Genomic DNA, 18,563 nt, shown 5'->3' on the forward strand with positions numbered 1-18,563 from the left:
AGTCTCCCCTTTTTCCTCCAAACGAGGATGGTCATTATGGCCAAACAGTTATATTTTTTTTCATCAGACGAGGACATTTCTCCAAAAAGTATGATCTTTGTCCACATGTGCAGTTGCAAACCGTAATCTGGCTTTTTTATGGTGGTTTTGGAGCAGTTGCTTCCTCCTTGCTGAGCGGCCTTTCAGGTTATGTCGATATAGGACTTGTCTTACTGTGGATATAGATACTTTTGTAATCGTTTCCTCCAGCATCTGATGATCCTTTGCTGTTGTTCTGGGATTGATTTGCACTTTTCGCACCAAAGTACGTTCATCTCTAGGAGACAGAACGCGTCTCCTTCCTGAGATGTATGATGGCTGCGTGGTCCCATGGTTTTTATACTTGCGTACTATTGTTTGTACAGATGAACGTGGTACCTTCAGGCATTTGGAAATTGCTCCCAAGGATGAACCAGACTTATTACTAGGATAAAATATCAGGAATTGTGAAAAACTGAGTTTTAATGTATGTAAACTTCCGACTTCAACTGTATAAAATGCCTAGAATATTTCAATTTTGGAGAATCTCTTTTCTCTCTCTCGATAAATAGATACATACAGTGCCTTGCGAAAGTATTCGGCCCCCTTGAACTTTCCGACCTTTTGCCACATTTCAGGCTTCAAACATAAAGATATAAAACTGTATTTTTTTTGTGAAGAATCAACAACAAGTGGGACACAATCATGAAGTGGAACGACATTTATTGGATATTTCAAACTTTTTTTAACAAATCAAAAACTGAAAAATTGGGCGTGCAAAATTATTCAGCCCCTTTACTTTCAGTGCTGCAAACTCTCTCCAGAAGTTCAGTGAGGATCTCTGAATGATCCAATGTTGACCTAAATGACTAATGATGATAAATACAATCCACCTGTGTGTAATCAAGTCTCCGTATAAATGCACCTGCACTGTGATAGTCTCAGAGGTCCGTTAAAAGCGCAGAGAGCATCATGAAGAACAAGGAACACACCAGGCAGGTCCGAGATACTGTTGTGAAGAAGTTTAAAGCCGGATTTGGATACAAAAAGATTTCCCAAGCTTTAAACATCCCAAGGAGCACTGTGCAAGCGATAATATTGAAATGGAAGGAGTATCAGACCACTGCAAATCTACCAAGACCTGGCCGTCCCTCTAAACTTTCAGCTCATACAAGGAGAAGACTGATCAGAGATGCAGCCAAGAAGCCCATGATCACTCTGGATGAACTGCAGAGATCTACAGCTGAGGTGGGAGACTCTGTCCATAGGACAACAATCAGTCGTATATTGCACAAATCTGGCCTTTATGGAAGAGTGGCAAGAAGAAAGCCATTTCTTAAAGATATCCATAAAAAGTGTCGTTTAAAGTTTGCCACAAGCCACCTGGGAGACACACCAAACATGTGGAAGAAGGTGCTCTGGTCAGATGAAACCAAAATTGAACTTTTTGGCAACAATGCAAAACGTTATGTTTGGCGTAAAAGCAACACAGCTCACACCCTGAACACACCATCCCCACTGTCAAACATGGTGGTGGCAGCATCATGGTTTGGGCCTGCTTTTCTTCAGCAGGGACAGGGAAGATGGTTAAAATTGATGGGAAGATGGATGGAGCCAAATACAGGACCATTCTGGAAGAATGGAAAACCTGATGGAGTCTGCAAAAGACCTGAGACTGGGACGGAGATTTGTCTTCCAACAAGACAATGATCCAAAACATAAAGCAAAATCTACAATGGAATGGTTCAAAAATAAACATATCCAGGTGTTAGAATGGCCAAGTCAAGGTCCAGACCTGAATCCAATCGAGAATCTGTGGAAAGAACTGAAAACTGCTGTTCACAAATGCTCTCCATCCAACCTCACTGAGCTCGAGCTGTTTTGCAAGGAGGCATGGGAAAAAATGTCAGTCTCTCGATGTGCAAAACTGATAGACATACCCCAAGCGACTTACAGCTGTAATCGCAGCAAAAGGTGGCGCTACAAAGTATTAACTTAAGGGGGCTGAATAATTTTGCACGCCCAATTTTTCAGTTTTTGATTTGTTAAAAAAGTTTGAAATATCCAATAAATGTCGTTCCACTTCATGATTGTGTCCCACTTGTTGTTGATTCTTCACAAAAAAATACAGTTTTATATCTTTATGTTTGAAGCCTGAAATGTGGCAAAAGGTCGCAAAGTTCAAGGGGGCCGAATACTTTCGCAAGGCACTGTATCTATATAGATAGTAACCCCAGGTGTAAAATAATAAATAATGGCTACATCTCAAAGTTTAAACTGTCATGAGTGTTAAAACAAGGTTGTCCACTATCGGCATATTTATTTATTATCGCCATCGAAATGTTAGCTGTTAAAATTAGATCCAACAATAATATTAAAGGATTAGAAATCCAAGGCTTGAAATCAAAAGGTGCCTTTGTACGCTGATTCATGTTTTCTTTTAAAACCACAATTAGAATCCCTCCACAGACTCATAGAGGTTGTAGATACTTGGATTAAAACCAAATTATGATAAGTGTTGGATCACGTATCGGATCACTAAAAAAATCATCTTTTACATTACCGCGTACTAAAAAAATCAACTTTTACATTACCGCGTAGTTTACTAATAAAATCGAATGGTGGAAAGGAAAATACCTGTCTATTTGTGGAAAAATCACCCTTATTTAACTCTTTAATCATATCACAGTTTACCTATTTGCTTATGGTTTTGCCTACACGTAGTGACATGCTTTTTAAATTATATGAACACAAAATATTACATTTTATTTGGAATGACAAGCCAGACAATTAAAAGGGCCTATTTATATAATGAATATGAATTCGGAGGGCAGAAATTATTAAAGCATTAAACCTCTCATTAAAGGCATCAGTCATACAAAGGTTATGCTTACATCTGAAATGGTTGTCTAGTAAATTAGTAAGACTGTCTCACCCCATGTTCAAGAAAGTCCCTTTTCCCTTTATTCAGATTACAACTGGTAATTTTTGGTTATTTGAAAACGAAATAATCTCCAAAATATCGTTATTTTTTAAACAAGCTTTAAAAAGTTGGTTGCAGTTTGTTTAATCCACCTGAAAAGACAGAACAAATAATACAACAAATATTGTGGTTAAAATCAAATATATTAATCGATAAAAAAAAAAAATGTTTTGATAATACCTTTCTTTATTTTAAAAAATGTTATCTTTGTAAATTATATCATACATATGACTGGTGGAGTTATATCACACATGCTCCTAACACAGACATGGAAATGTCTGCTCTACCCAAAATTACAACAGACTAATTGCAGCATTGCCACAAAAATGGAAGAGGCATGTGGAAGGCGGGAAAAGTAAAGAACTTGTCTGGCGGCTCTGCATTAAAGACCAAAAAATGGTTAAAGACAATTGTGATAAATAAACATGTATGTATGCATGCACTGCTCAAAAAAATTAAGGGGACACTTAAACAACGCAACGTAACTCCAAGTCAATCACACTTCTGTGAAATCAAACTGTCCACTTAGGAAGCAACACTGATTTGACAATACATTTCACATGCTGTTGTGCAAATGGAATAGACAACGTGTGGAAATTATAGGCAATTAGCAAGACACTCCCAATAAAGGAGTGGTTCTGCAGGTGGTGACCACAGACCACTTCTCAGTTCCTATGCTTCCTGGCTGATGTTTTGGTCACTTTTGAATGCTGGCGGTGCTTTCACTCTAGTGGTAGCTTGAGACGGAGTCTACAACCCACACAAGTGGCTCAGGTAGTGCAGCTCATCCAGGATGACACATCAATGCGAGCTGTGGCAAGAAGGTTTGCTGTGTCTGTCAGCGTAGTGTCCAGAGCATGGAGGCGCTACCAGGAGACAGGCCAGTACATCAGAAGACGTGGAGGAGGCCGTAGGAGGGCAACAACCCAGCAGCAGGACCGCTACCTCCGCCTTTGTGCAAGGAGGAGCAGGAGGAGCACTGCCAGATCCCTGCAAAATTACCTCTAGCAGGCCACAAATGTGCATGTGTCTGCTCAAACGGTCAGAAACAGTCTCCATGAGGGTGGTATGAGGGCCCGACATCCACAGGTGGGGGTTGTGCTTACAGCCCAACACCGTGCAGGACGTTTGGCATTTTCCAGAGAACACCAAGATAGGCAAATTCGTCACTGGCGCCCTGTGCTCTTCACAGATGAAAGCAGGTTCACACTGAGCACATGTGACAGTCTGGAGACGCCGTGGAGAACGTTCTGCTGCCTGCAACATCCTCCAGCATGACCGGTTTGGCTGTGGGTCAGTCATGGTGTGGGGTGGCATTTCTTTGGGGGGCCGCACAGCCCTCCATGTGTTCGCCAGAGGTAGCCTGACTACCATTAGGTACCGAGATGAGCTCCTCAGACCCCTTGTGAGACCATATGCTGGTGCGGTTGGCACTGGGTTCCTCCTAATTCAAGACAATGCTAGACCTCATGTGGCTGGAGTGTGTCAGCAGTTCCTGCAAGAGGAAGGCATTGATGCTATGGACTGGCCCGCCCGTTCCCCAGACCTGAATCCAATTGAGCACATCTGGGACATCATGTCTCATTCCATCCACCAACGCCACATTGCACCACAGACTGTCCAGGAGTTGGCCACCTCATCAGGAGCATGCCCAGGTGTTGTAGGGAGGTCATACAGGCACGTGGAGGCCACACACACTATTGAGCCTCATTTTGACTTGTTTTAAGGACATTACATCAAAGTTGGATCAGCCTGTAGTGTGGTTTTCCACTTTTAATTTTGAGTGTGACTCCAAATCTAGACCTCCATGGGTTGATAAATTTGATTTCCATTGATAATTTTTGTGTGATTTTGTTGTCAGCACTTTCAACTATGTAAAAAAAAAAAAAAAAAAGGATTTAATAAGAATATTTCATTCATTCAGATCTAGGATGTGTTATTTTAGTGTTGCCTTTATTTTTTTGAGCTGTGTGTGTGTGTGTGTATATATAACACTGCTATATGCCAGTTTCATTTACAGACCAAGCAATTGACAGCTGTGCCATATAAATTGCAAAATAGTTGGGAAGAGATTTTCGATGAACCGATTCCATGGTCTATGAATTGACACGCAAAACGACGCCGGATTCAAAGATGTGATTTTTTTAAAATTTACATAATTCTTGCAACCAATAGAATATTATTAATATGGGGGATACAATCTTCCCAGCTCTGCAGATTTTGCTGTGAAGAGGCAGAGTTATTAGATAATTTATTTTGGTACTGTCCATATGTAGCTAATTTTTGGTCACAGGCCCAGGAATGGCTGAAGTATTGCAACATTTACCTAGAACTAAAGCTGCAGAGAGCAATACTGGGTGATTTGATAAGTCATAGTCAATCGATCAATAATATAATTATTTTAGCAAAAATGTTTATCTTTAATTTACAATCTGTAGAAGCTATGCGAGTAGAAAGGTTCAATACAAATAGAAATCAAAACTGAATGGTGATAAGAGATAGATGGGAGGGGTTGAATGGAGCTGAAGGGTGGGACTAGTAACAACAAGTAAACAAATGTAAAACATACGAGGTCTGTAAAATGTATATGTATATAGGTCTGTAAACCCTTTACAATGAAGATCTGTGAAGTTATTTGGATTTTTACAAATTTTCTTTGAAAGAAGAATGGACGTTTCTTTTTTTGCTGAGTTTACATGCATACACTTTTATTTTTAGAATGTACCTTTATTATTCCCTGCAAACCCTACCACCCCTCCCCCAATTTGAGTAAACTAATAAACAATAACACCCAGGCTTCTATCTTCAGTTTATACATACCATAGACGTTTTACATGCACAATCTATTTTACAATAGTTATAATTAGTTTGTATTTAGTCCTGTTCTTCCTCTATTTCTGATGTCCATCCAGTTCGATTTCAATTTTTAACTGCTATTTGACAACATTTCTACTGTTTCCCATGCGTGTTCAATGAACCATAAACAATTAATGAACATGCACCTATGGCACTTGATGGTTTTTGCGACTGCACTTGAAGAAACTTTAAAAGTTCTTGAAATGTTCCGCATTGACTGACCCTCATGTCTTAAAGTAATGATGGACTGTAATTTCCGTTTGATTATTTGAGCTGTTCTTGCCATAATATGAACTTGGTCTTTTACCAAACAGGGCTATCTTCTGTATACCACCCCTACCTTGTCACAACACAACTGATTGGCTCAAACGCATTAAGAAGGAAATAAATTCCAACATTTGTATTTTAACAAGACACACCTGTTAATTGAAATGCATTCCAGGTGACTTATTCATGAAGCTGGTTGAGAGTATGTCAAGAGTGTGCAAAGCTGTCATCAACTTTTTTGGTTAATAGATGATTCCGTATGTGTTATTTCACAGTTTTGATGTCTTCACTATTATTCTACAATGTAGAAAATAGTAAAAAATATAGAAAAACCCTTGAATGAGTAGGTCTGTCCAAACTTTGGACTGGTACTGTATATATATTTGTTTATGTGTGGTAGTTAGACATTGTCATCAAGTTCAAATGTGTGAAGCCAACCATCTTATACAGCTGTAAAGTGCAGATTTGTTTTCTCTTACTGCATCCTCCCTATCCCTCTTCTTCCAGACCCTCTTCATGTGTGAACCCTTCTCAGCCTAGTGTGTCTTCCAATCCCTTCTTATCGTTCTTGTCTCCTGAAATTGAGATTTCTATGGACTCCCCTAGAGGCGATGGGGAAACCAGAGGCACCCAGGACCCGTCTACTGAACTAATGGAGAAGAAAGACCCTGCCCCTCTGCCCCTCAACCAGCGCTGGGCTCGTATGGACAACTGGCCTAGCAAGGGCAACGCTCAATCTGTCACCGTGAATCTCGCCCGAACAAAGCCAACAAAACAGCCACCTCCTCCAATACGCCAATCTTCCATGTCACTGGTGGGATGCGGGGATAACCAGGAGAGTGTTAGTGGTCAGGACCATTCCAGTATCAGGATGGACAAGGGTCCTGCTCCAGATAGACCAAGCCAGGCTCCAAGCCAGACACAGAGGGACCAGAGTATGACTAGAGTGAACCTGGGACATAAGGACATAGGTGCCTCCATGTCCAAGGTCTCTCAACGTGTAGTACAGATTATCACACCACTGAGATTTTCCTCCACAGCTACAACAGAACACACAAGTGGAGGGCAGAGCTCTACCCACCATGGGAACCAACCAGAACAAGAAATGCCATCTGCCACTGGGGGGTTGAGGGTGGCTAAACACAATAAAGGTCCAGCACCTTCTAGGCCCCAGTACCCTCCAGGGAAGACAATGCCAAAAGTTGATGTAATAGATAAGCAATTGAATACTGAGGAACATGACTCTTTGGTTGAGTTTGATCCAAATAATCCCTTTGCAGAAGACTGCAGAATGGAGAAGTCCTCTGGACATGGTGAAGAACAGAGACTAACTGGTGAATATCAGGAGAGCCTAGACTCTCCCAATCATCAGAGTTGTACCTCTATAGAAGCAAATCCAGGTTCAATGCAGAATAGTGTGGTTAGGGACTCAATGGAGCTTCCAACGCCAGATGTTCTGCTAGCTGAGGATGGCTTCCGTCCCATCAAAAACTCATTAGCAGAGCTGGTCTGTGTTCCCTTGCTTCCATTGAAGAAAACATCCATCTCTAGAGAGGAGGATACTGGTAAACAGAGTTCTGTAAAACTACAAACCCCAGGGGCTTCCTCTTTGAGTAAGCTTTCCTCAAGTATCTCAGAAAAACTGCAGAATCGAGGTGTGGGTATGGCACTAACTTGTGTTACCATTGCCCAGCCCCCATGTGTACCCTCACCTGCCCCCGCCATCCTACCCCAACCCAAGCCCCTGAAGGGATCAGGGGGCAGGAGTAACTGTCCTCCCCAGACAAGCTCTCTCCCTGGTCAGAGGACCCTGCTTCAGGCTAGAGCTATGTCCTCCGTTGCAGAGCATTGCAGTGGAGAGGAGGCGGGAGGGAGAGGGGACAGGCCTACCTCAAGCACACGCAGGTGAGAGAGAGATTGCAGCCTTTTCCTGTAGTGTGTAGCAGCTTTGTGCTCTCTACGAAACCTCTCCTGTACTGTAGTCAGATTCACTAAACCTTTCCAATCGCTTTGGTGGATGCGTTGTTGGAGAACACTTCATGAATGTGACCCTTGTAAAATAATTTTACTCTCTTATAAAATGTTTAATTTCACTTTCCTGAATTGAATCAATGGAACTTCTGACCAAGTTGTTTTTGCAATACTTTCAAAAGTTGTACAGGACATCATAGCTAGTTCTACTTTTTAATAATGACTATATCATTCTGTAGTTATTATTAACATAGTTTAACGTAAAGCAACATGAACATAGCTCCCCAGAGAAATTAACACTATATTAAGTCATCAAAAGAGCACTTACTAATTACTGCACATTTAATTTTGCTCTGCAAGTTATTTAATTGCGATGTCATTCACACAATCCCCTCGGCACAGTATGAATCATGGCTATAGAAATGCCAGCCTTTGCAGCTTTCATTGCTTTTTGTCAAGTTATTCTCCCTGTAGAATCTCAGACAAATCTCAGTGGCGCCTGTAAAATGCCATTGCTCAGAGTGTGTGTACACTGTGGCTCCTCTGCAGTCTAACCTTATATGAGAGGGAAAGAAGAGATACGCTTGCCACTGTGTCACGTATGATGGGAATCAGTCAAGAGGGAAGAAGAACCCATGCTCGCTTGTCATGTCTAACTCTGTCTGTTTTGTTTTGCATTGATTTGATTTATTTTTAAATCCCAGCCCCCATCCTCACAGGAGGCCTTTTGCCTCCTCTTGCCAGGCCATCATTGTAAATAAGAATTTGTTTTTAGTTGACTTGACTAGTTAAATACATTTTTGTTAATAAACTGATAAGGTCCACCTGATTTGAACAAATTATTTCAAGCTGATGGCAGCAATTACACTTGCTTTCTGAGAAAATGTCATTATCCGCATATCCCCCATATCCACCTGCTGCATCTCCTCAAATAACACAACACTTCAGCAAAGTTTGAGCCGCTCTCATTTTGACTGTCTCTGTCTCCGTCTATCTCTATTCAGGCCCCATCCAGTAAAGCCCTTGAGCTCCCTGGAAAACCAGCCAGCCTCCAACATCCAGGAGAGGCAGGCTGGCATATCTACAGGAATCCTCGGTGTCCATCAAGAGAAGATAAAGGTACTAATGCAATATGCCATGAGGGCAATGGAAACAGTATTGAGTGAACTGATAAACACCAGCAGCAGATGAAAGAGCTACCTACAGGTTCTCTCACCAATCACCTGTCAACGTAGATCTGCTTTAGGCAGGAGGTATGTGTACTAAATAATCAGACCTCATTGTGTCTACAGTCTATTTTGGGAAAGTGTGTGCATGTTAATATGCACATACAGTACATGCTTAGCCTTATGCCCTGTAATATGCACAGCAGGGGCTCTTCTTGATAATATTATCATAATAATCTTATGCAATTAAGGTACCAGGATATCTTTGAAACCATTCCCCCAGGCAACTCATGAAAATGCCCTCTGCTGCTGTTTCAATTTATCCAACCAGTTCCTTGATGCATGCACAGTTGGTTTTTATTAAAACCTCAGTGCAACATTCCCATTCTTGCTGCGCGCACGCCGACACACACACACACACACACACACACACACACACACACACACACACACACACACACACACACACACACACACACACACACACACACACAGTCTCAATGAGCCCTCCCACCAAATGCTCACTGTAAACAATTCCCACAAACAATATTTATCTTGACAGTGACTCACCTTAAACTCACTGTGAACACTGGCATTTGCCTATGGTGTTGGGATCTGACAGATCAGAGCTCTGAATGAGTTCTCACAAAGCAGTCAGAGCTCACACTTCACAAACTTCTCTCGGAGTCTCTGATTGATGATATGGACACAATCAATTTAATGTATTTATAAAGCCCTTTTTACATCAGCAGATTTCGCAAAGTCATACAGAAACCCAGCCTAAAACCCCAAACGTTAAGCAATGCAGATGTAGAAGCACAGTGTCTAGGAAAAACTCCCTAGAAAGGCAGGACCCTAGGAAGTAACGTAGAGAGGAACCAAGCTCTGAGGGGTGGACAGTCCTCTTCTGGCTGTGCCGGGTGGAGATAGTACAGTACATGGCCATTAAGGCCAGGTTGTTCTTCAAGATGTTCAAACGTTCATAGATGACCAGCAGGGTCATTCAGAGGTCGAGACAGCAGGTGCGGTAGAGAGAGTCAAAATCAGCAGGTCTGGGACAAGATAGCACGTCCGGTGAACAGGTCAGAGTTCCATAGCCGCTGGCAGAACAGTTGAAACTGGAGCAGCAGCACGACCAGGACTGGGGACAGCCAGGAGTCATAAGGCCAGGTAGTCCTGAGGCATGGTCCTAGGGTTCAGCTCCTCTGGGAGGGGAGGGAGAGAGGATTAGAGGGAGGATACTTAAATTCGCACAGGACTCCAGATAAGACAGGGGAATTACACCAGATATAACAGACTGACGCTAGCCACCCGGCACACAGACTATTGGAGCATAGATACTGGAGACTGAGACGGGGGGTCGGGGGACACTGTGGCCGCGTCCGACAATGTCCCCGGACAGAGCCAACCAGGCAGGATATAACCCCACCCACTTTTCCAAAGCACTGCCCCCACACCACTAGAAGGATCTCAACAGACCACCAATTTACTACCCTGAGACAAGGCTGAGTATAGCCCACAAAGATCTCCTCCACTGCATGAGCCCGGGGGACGCAAAACCAGACCGGAAGATCAAGCCTGTGACGCAACCCTCCTAGGGACGGCATGGAAGAGTTCTAGTAAGCCAGTGACTCAGACCCCATAACAGGGTCAGAGGCGGATAATCCCAGTGGAGAGAGGGGAGTTTTCCAGGCAGAGACAGCAAGGGCTGTTGGTCGCTCCAGTGCCTTGCCATTCACCTTCGCACCCCTGGGCCAGACTTCACTCAATCGTAGGACCTACTGGGTCTTCAGTAAAGACTTAAAGGTCGTGACCGAGTCTGTGTCTCTCACATGGATCGGCAGACCATTCCATAAAAATGCATCTCTATAGGACAAAGCCCTGCCTCCAACTGTTTGCTTAGAAATTCTAGGGACAATAATGAGGCCTGCGTCTTGAGACCGTAGCGTATGTGTAGGTATGTACGGAAGGACTAAATCGGAGAGATGGATAGGAGCAAGCCCATGTAATGCTTTGTAGGTAAAACCTTGAAATCAGCCCTAGCCTTAACAGGAAGCCAGTGTAGAGGCTAGCACTGGAGCCATCCATTTCCTTATGTCTGAAACACAGGCTTCCAGGGTATGCAATTTTGGGGTATCACCATGTTTTATCGAAGTGTACAGCTGTCGTCCGCATAGCAGTGAAAGTTTACATTTTGTTTCCGAATGACATCACCAAGAGTTTGAATATATAGTGAAAACAATAGTGGTCCTGAAACGAAACCTTGAGGAACACCAAAACTTAGTTGATTTGTCAGAGAACAAACCACCCACAGAGATGAACTGATATCTTTCCGACAGATACGATCTAAAACAGTCAAGAAGTTGTCTGTGTAGACCAATTTGGGTTTCCAATCTCTCCATAAGAATGTGGTGATCGATGGTGTCAAAAGCAGCACTAAGGTCTAGGAGCACGAGGACAGATGCAGAGCCTTGGTCTGACGCCATTAAAAGGTAATTTACCACTTTCACAAGAGCAGTCTCTGCTATGATGGGGTCTAAAACCAGAATGAAGAGTTTTGTTTACATTATTTGTCTTCGGGAAAGCAGTGAGTTGCAACGGCTTTCAGGGGAAAAAAATGAGAGGAATGGGAGATTTGATATAAAGTACCAGTAAAAGTTTGGACACATCTACTCATTCAAGGGTTATTCTTTATGTTTTACTATTTTCTACATTATAGAATAATAGTAAAGACAACGCAATGAGGTAACACATATCGAATCATGTAGTAAACAAAAAACGTGTTAAACAAATCAAAATATATTTTAGATTGTTCAAAGTAGCCACCCTTTGCCTTGATGACAGCTTTGCACACTCTTGGCATTCTCTCAACCAGCATCACCTGGAATGCTTTTCCAACATTCTTGGAGGAGTTTCTACATATTTTGAGACCTTGTTGGCTGCTTTTCCTTAATTCTGCTATCCAACTCATTCCAAACCATCTCAATTGGGTTGAGTTTGGGGAATTGTGTAGGCCAGGTCATCTGATGCAGCACTCCATCACTCTCCTTCTTAGTCAAATTGCCCTTACACAGCCTGGAGGTGTATTGGCTCATTGTCCTGTTGAAAATCAAATGACAGACCCACTAATCGCAGACCAGATGGGATGGTGTATCGCTGCAGAATGCTGTGGTAGCCATGCTTGTTAAGTGTGCCTTTAATTCAAAATAAATCACATAGTGTCACCAGCAAAGCACCATCACACCACCTCCTCCGTGCTTCACGGTGGGAACCACCCATACGGAGATAATCCGTTCACCTACTCTGCGTCTCACAAAGAAACGGTGGTTGGAACCAAAAATCTCAAATTTGGACTCTTCAGTCTGAAGAATAGATTTCCAGTACTCTAATGTCGTGTTTCTTGGCCCAATCAAGTCTCTTCTTCTTATTGGTGTCGTTTAGTAGTGGTTTCTCTGCAGCAATTCGACCATGATGGCCTGATTCATGCAGTCTCTTCTGAACAGTTGATATTGAGATGTGTGTTACTTGAACTCTGTGAAGCATTTATTTGAGCTGCAATTTCTGAGTATGTTAACTCTAATGTACTCATCCTCTGCAGCAGAGGTAACTCTGGGTCTTCCTTTCCTGTGGCAGTCCTCACGAGAGCCAGTTTCAGCATAGCACTTGATGTTTTTTGGTGTCTGACCTTCATGTCATAAGGTACTGATGGACTGTTGTTTTTTCTTTTTTTTAATCTGTTCTTGCCAAAATGTGGACTTGCTCTTTTACCAAATAGGGCTATCTTATTTATACTATCCCTACCTTGTCACAACACAACTGATTGGCTCAAAAGCATTAAGAAAAATACATTCCAACATTTGTATTTTAACAAGACACACCTGATAATTGAAATGCACTCCAGGTGACTTATTCATGAAGCTGGTTTAGAGAATGCCAAGAGTGTGCAAAGCTGTCATCAAGGTAAAAGGTGGCTACTTTGAAGAATCTCAAATCTCAAATATATTTTTGTTTTAACACTTTTTTTGGTTAATACATGATTCCATATGTGTTATTTCATAGTTTTGATGTCTTCACTATTATTCTACAATGTAGAAAATAGTAAAAATATAGAAAAACCCTTGAATGAGTAGGTGTTTCCAAACTTTTGACTGGTACTGTAGGCCAATAGTTTTCTTTACATTTTCCTGGTCAAGGTTGGGCTTTTTCAAGAGTTTTGTACACATCCGGTGGATAGGGAGCCATTTATTATGTTCAACATAGGAAGGCCAAACACAGGAAGTAGCTATTTTCAGTAGTTTAGTTGGAATAGGGTCCAGTATGAAGCTTGAAGGTTTAGAGGCCATGACTATTTCCATGAATGTGTCAAGAGATACAGGATTAAAAAACTTCAGTGTCTCCATTGATCCTAGGTCCTGGCAGTTCTGTGCTCAGGACAACTGAGTTTTGGAAAATTTGCAGATTCAAAGAGGAGTCCGTAATTAGCTTTTTATGATCGTGATCTTTTCATCAAAGAAGTTCATGAATTCATGACTGCTGAAGTGAAAGCCACCCTCTCTTGGAAAATGCTGCTTTTTAGTTAGCTTTGCGACAGTATCAAAAATAAATAAATGTTATTTTGTTCTTATTCTCCTCAATTAGGTTGGAAAAATAGGATGATCGAGCAGCAGTGGGGGCTCTTCGATATTGCACGGTACTGTCTTTCCAAGCTAGTCGGAAGCTTGCTTCAGGGCTCCGGTATTTTCTGTATACCAGGGAGCAAATATCTTGTGACAATTTTTGTTTTGTTTTTAGGGGTACGACTGCATCTAGGGTATTACGCACTGTTAAATTTCGATCCTCAGTTAGTTAGGTGGTTAACCAATGTTTGTACTCTTACGTCCTTGAGTAGGTGGAGGGGCATCTAGGAATATTTGTGTTATCCTAGAATTTATAGCACGGCTTTTGATGATCCTTGGATCGGGTCTGAGCAGCTGATTTGTTGCGATTGCAAATGTAATAAGATGGTGGTCCGATTAGTCCAGGATTATGAGGAAAAACATTTAGATCCACAATATTTATCTCACGGGACAAAACTAGATCCAGGGCATGACTGTGGCAATGAGTAGGTCCGGAAACATGTTGGACAAAACCCATGATGGCTCCTAAAGCCTTTTGGAACAGGTCTGTGGACTTTTCCATGTAAATATTAAAGTCACCAAAAATGTGTAAATTATCTGCCATGACTACAAGGTCTGATTTAGGAACTCAGTGAGGAATGCTGTATATGGCCCAGGAGGTCTGTAAACAGTAGCTATAGAAAGTGATTGAGTAGGCTGCATAGATTTCATGACTTGAAGCTCAAAAGACAAACGCAGTCTTTTTTTTTTTTGTAAATTGAAATATGCTGTCGTAAATGTTAGCAACACCTCTGCCTTTGCGGGATGCGCGGGGGATATGGTCACTAGTGTAACCAGGAGCAGAGGCCTCATTTAACACAGTCAATTCATCAAGCTCAAGCCTGTTTCAGTCAGGTCAATCACATTAAGATTATGATCAGTGATTAGTTAATTGACTATGACTGCCTTGGAAGTGAGGGATCTAACATTAAGTAGCCCTATTTTGAGATGTGAGATATCACAATCATCTTTCAATAATGACAGGAATGGAGGAAGTCTTTATTCCAGTTAGATTGCTAACGCATACACCGCCATGTTTAGTTTTGCTCAACCTAGATCGAGGCACAGACACTGTCTCAAGGGGATAGCTGAGCTGACTACACTGACTGCTAGTGGCAGACTCCACTAAGCTAGCATGCTGGCTAACAGGGTGCAGGCCAGGCAGCAGGCGATCTCATTGTGCCACTAGAGGACTTAGAGTCCTGTCTATGTTGATAGATGACACCTCCAGCTTGGATGGAGTCCATCACTCCTCAGCAGGTCAGGCTTGGTCCTGTTTGTGGGTGAGTCCCTGAAAGAGGGGCCAATTATCTACAAATTCGATATTTTGGGAGTGGTAGAAAACAGTTTTCAACCTACGATTGAGTTGTGATATTCTGCTGTAGAGCTCATCACTCCCCCTAACTGGGAGGGGGCCAGAGACCATTATCTGATGCCGACACATCTTTCTAGCTAATTTACACGCTGAAGCTACAATATTATGGGAATGAGAGGGCTACTTACACCGTGTGGGAAAGGGATCACAGCAGTGATTGAATGAGGGTATGAGGCATGAGTTGAGGTGTTCAGAGGCTTGACCAGTGCAGGATAGGATTTGACTGGGAAGACAAAAAAAGAAATAACACAACACACTACACATTTAGACAAAATAGCCAAGATTTAGTTAGTCCAAGCAAGGAGTAAAATCGTTGATATGTGATTGTGTATGTGATTGACTTTACATACAGGAATGAGATCATTTATAGGGGTACTTACCTATCACTTTTCATTCTTAATTTCTATCCAACAATGTCAAAATCCAACAAGTTCTCAACACATAGAACCCCCATAATGCTCTGTGGCACAATCCCAATACAACTCAATAGTTAATTCTCTAATCCTAATTCTATGATTGGATGGATAGCGTGTCAGTTCATACTGCAAAAGCTTTGATTGGCTGGAGGACTTCCTCTGGAAGTGGTCATAATTAACATGTATGTCTATGGAAGGGGGTGAGGCCTACGAGCCTCCTAGGTTTTGTATTGAAGTCAATGTAGCCAGAGGAGGATGGAAGCTAGCCGTCCTTCGGCTGCACCATGGTGCTAACCCAGACAGTGCTGTTGAAGTTACTGTAGACCTTCATTGCAAAAAAGTGTTATTTAACCAATTATTTGGTGACATATGAATATATTTAATATAGTTATCTAAAAATAACTTTTAATGTTTCACCTTTTTATTTTTATGAAATTTCACTGAGGGTGGTCGTCCCCTTCCTCCTCTAATGAGCCTCCACTGCCCTATACTCTACACTCTACAGTTTTAGCCTTACCCAGTACCCTCTTCAGATTAGCCTTTATGTCGGTAGCCCTGCCCCCTGGTAAACAGTGTATGATCGCTGTATGATTCTTTTTAAGTCGAATGTTGGGGGTAATGTAGTCGCAATGGCTCAGACCCCGTAACAGGTGAAGGAGAGACCTGAGAAGGCTCGGCCTCTGACTCTGACTCGTTGCTTAATGGGGAGAAATGGTGGAACGTTTCTTTCAGTTGAATGAGCGACACAGGTTGAGTGTGCCAACATAATTTCTTTCCAGAAGCCTTGAGATAATTGTCCTGCAAGGACTGTGTGGGGGGTGATTTATACTACAATCTGTACTTACTGGTGGCGCAGACGCTGTTTCATCCCTTCCTACATTTAAATTGCCCTTGCCTAACGATTGCATCTGAAGTTGGGCTTGTAACACGGCTATCCTCACAATAAGGAGAACATTTTCTTGTATATTAAGAGTAAAGCGACTGCAATTAGAAGGCATAGTGTTAATGTTACTACTTAGCTTTTTCAGCTGGTGGAGGTCCTGTAGAACCATGTCCAGATAAAGCGTCCGGGGTGAAAAAGTTGAGTGAGGAAGAAACATAGACATTGGTAAATGTGTTAAATGCTGATTTTGATTAAACTGTTAATAAATGTAAAAACAGGTAGCCAAGTAGCGACAGACAGCACAGCAACACGGAGACAAGTTCAGAAGTAACACTTGCAATTCCTCCAATCAGGAGTGAGAGAGAATCATGTGTGGGACGTCATAGGCTCCATGACCCCTTAGAAATTAGATCTGGTTGACAATGCACCCAAGCATGCCATCCATTACAAGTGTCTGAAAGCTATAACTTTGTTGTGCATCGAATCCTTTCTGCTTATGTAAAGAAACAAAATATAGGAGCCTTGGTTGGGTGCTTAAAGTTTAGCAATATTTTTGAAGGTGCTCTTTGTAGGGGTTCATGCACAGACTAGACATTCCTTAATGGATAATGCATGGCATATCTTTGGAGAATTCTATGGAAACATATAAATGGCACTGACTCATACCACCTCAATTCCCCTCTTTCCTTCTAGGTCAAAGACACAGGGGTCAAAGGTCAGTACTCCCAGCTGACCCAGGAGGAGCTGATCTCCCTGGTGGTGAAGCAGCAGGACCAGCTCTCCAAGAGGGACAACAAGATCAAGGAGCTGGAGCAGTACATTGACAACCTGCTGGTGCGCATCATTGAGGAGCAACCCAGTATCCTGATGTCCATGAACTCACTCAAATGAGACGTCTAGAAATATATATTTCTCCATCCTGTTCCTAATCATTCAGAGCAAGGCTTCCTAGATGTTTATCTCCCTCAATGCCTATGTGTTAGGCTGTTTGAAGAATTCCTGCTTGCCTCCCAAGGAACGTTTCATTCGCCTATGTATAACATACCAAGCACTGGCTTTGTCTATTCCTACTGAACAGATGCACTTTTGATTGTTCATTACATTTTGAATGTTGTCTAAACTCTGAATAATCGTATCTTAACAACTACAAGGGTGGTAGTGTGCAAGGCTCTATGGGGTGTGTGTATTAAAACCGTATAAGAACATGAACCAAATACACACAGGCCTGTTGGGAGGTGCTGTACATTTTGGGCAGTTGATTTGTCTTTCTATTAACGTTTTGATGTGCTTGTAAGGAGGAGTGTGATATGAAGGCAACAACACTGAAGAAGGAATTGAATAGTAAAAAATCAATAAAAAAAGAAAGCAACAGAACAGTGACGCATTGAGTTTGTATATTCCGTAACACTATGCAGACAGACCGGTATAATAGGGCTCATACCGGTACATGCTTATGACAAGTATTATCATTAATTACAATCACATTATAATGAGCTATATCTGTCGGTAAAGGGTTACTTCATATTATTGGTTGTGGATATTATTCCCTGTTACTGAATAACTTATTGTACATATTGAGATGTCCTTTTCTTATATTGTAAACTTTATGTTAAAGCACTTTGAAGAATAAATAATAGAAAAAATTGTAGTCTAAAGAAACATGGATTAATAATTAAAACAATTTAGACTACCGATAAATCAATTTAGACTACAGACAAACCAGGTTTAGACGACCACTATGCCTTTGGATGAATGCACTCTCAATTCATTGCAATCACCCTGACAGGTGCAACTCCACAAGCAAATTGCAAGGGTGTAACATATGGACATTTTCTAAAGGGGCATTTCCTTGTGAAGAAAGCTATTGTTTTTATAGGTAGATAGCAAGATGTCTGCCTTTGGTCATAAGAAGGATTACTGTATAGTTGGGTGAAAGTCAGAAAGTGTCTTCTGTCAACTTATTGCCTATAATT

At 41.8% G+C, this 18,563-nt stretch overlaps 1 protein-coding gene across 1 annotated transcript in view; it reads left to right on the top strand.

Annotated features, from left to right (window-relative positions):
• The window catches only part of LOC110537210 (capping protein inhibiting regulator of actin dynamics), a 37,949-nt gene extending 19,386 nt beyond the window's left edge, over window positions 1-18,563 (top strand). Inside the window, exons 5-7 of the mRNA XM_036937210.1 lie at window positions 6,632-8,029; window positions 9,100-9,214; window positions 17,284-18,563. Coding sequence (XP_036793105.1) covers window positions 6,632-8,029; window positions 9,100-9,214; window positions 17,284-17,481 — 1,711 coding nt within the window. The 3' untranslated portion in view covers window positions 17,482-18,563. The remainder of the gene's footprint in view (window positions 1-6,631; window positions 8,030-9,099; window positions 9,215-17,283) is intronic.

Source organism: Oncorhynchus mykiss, chromosome 12 (genome assembly GCF_013265735.2).
Source record: "Oncorhynchus mykiss isolate Arlee chromosome 12, USDA_OmykA_1.1, whole genome shotgun sequence".
In the NCBI taxonomy this organism is placed as follows: Eukaryota; Metazoa; Chordata; class Actinopteri; order Salmoniformes; family Salmonidae; genus Oncorhynchus; species Oncorhynchus mykiss.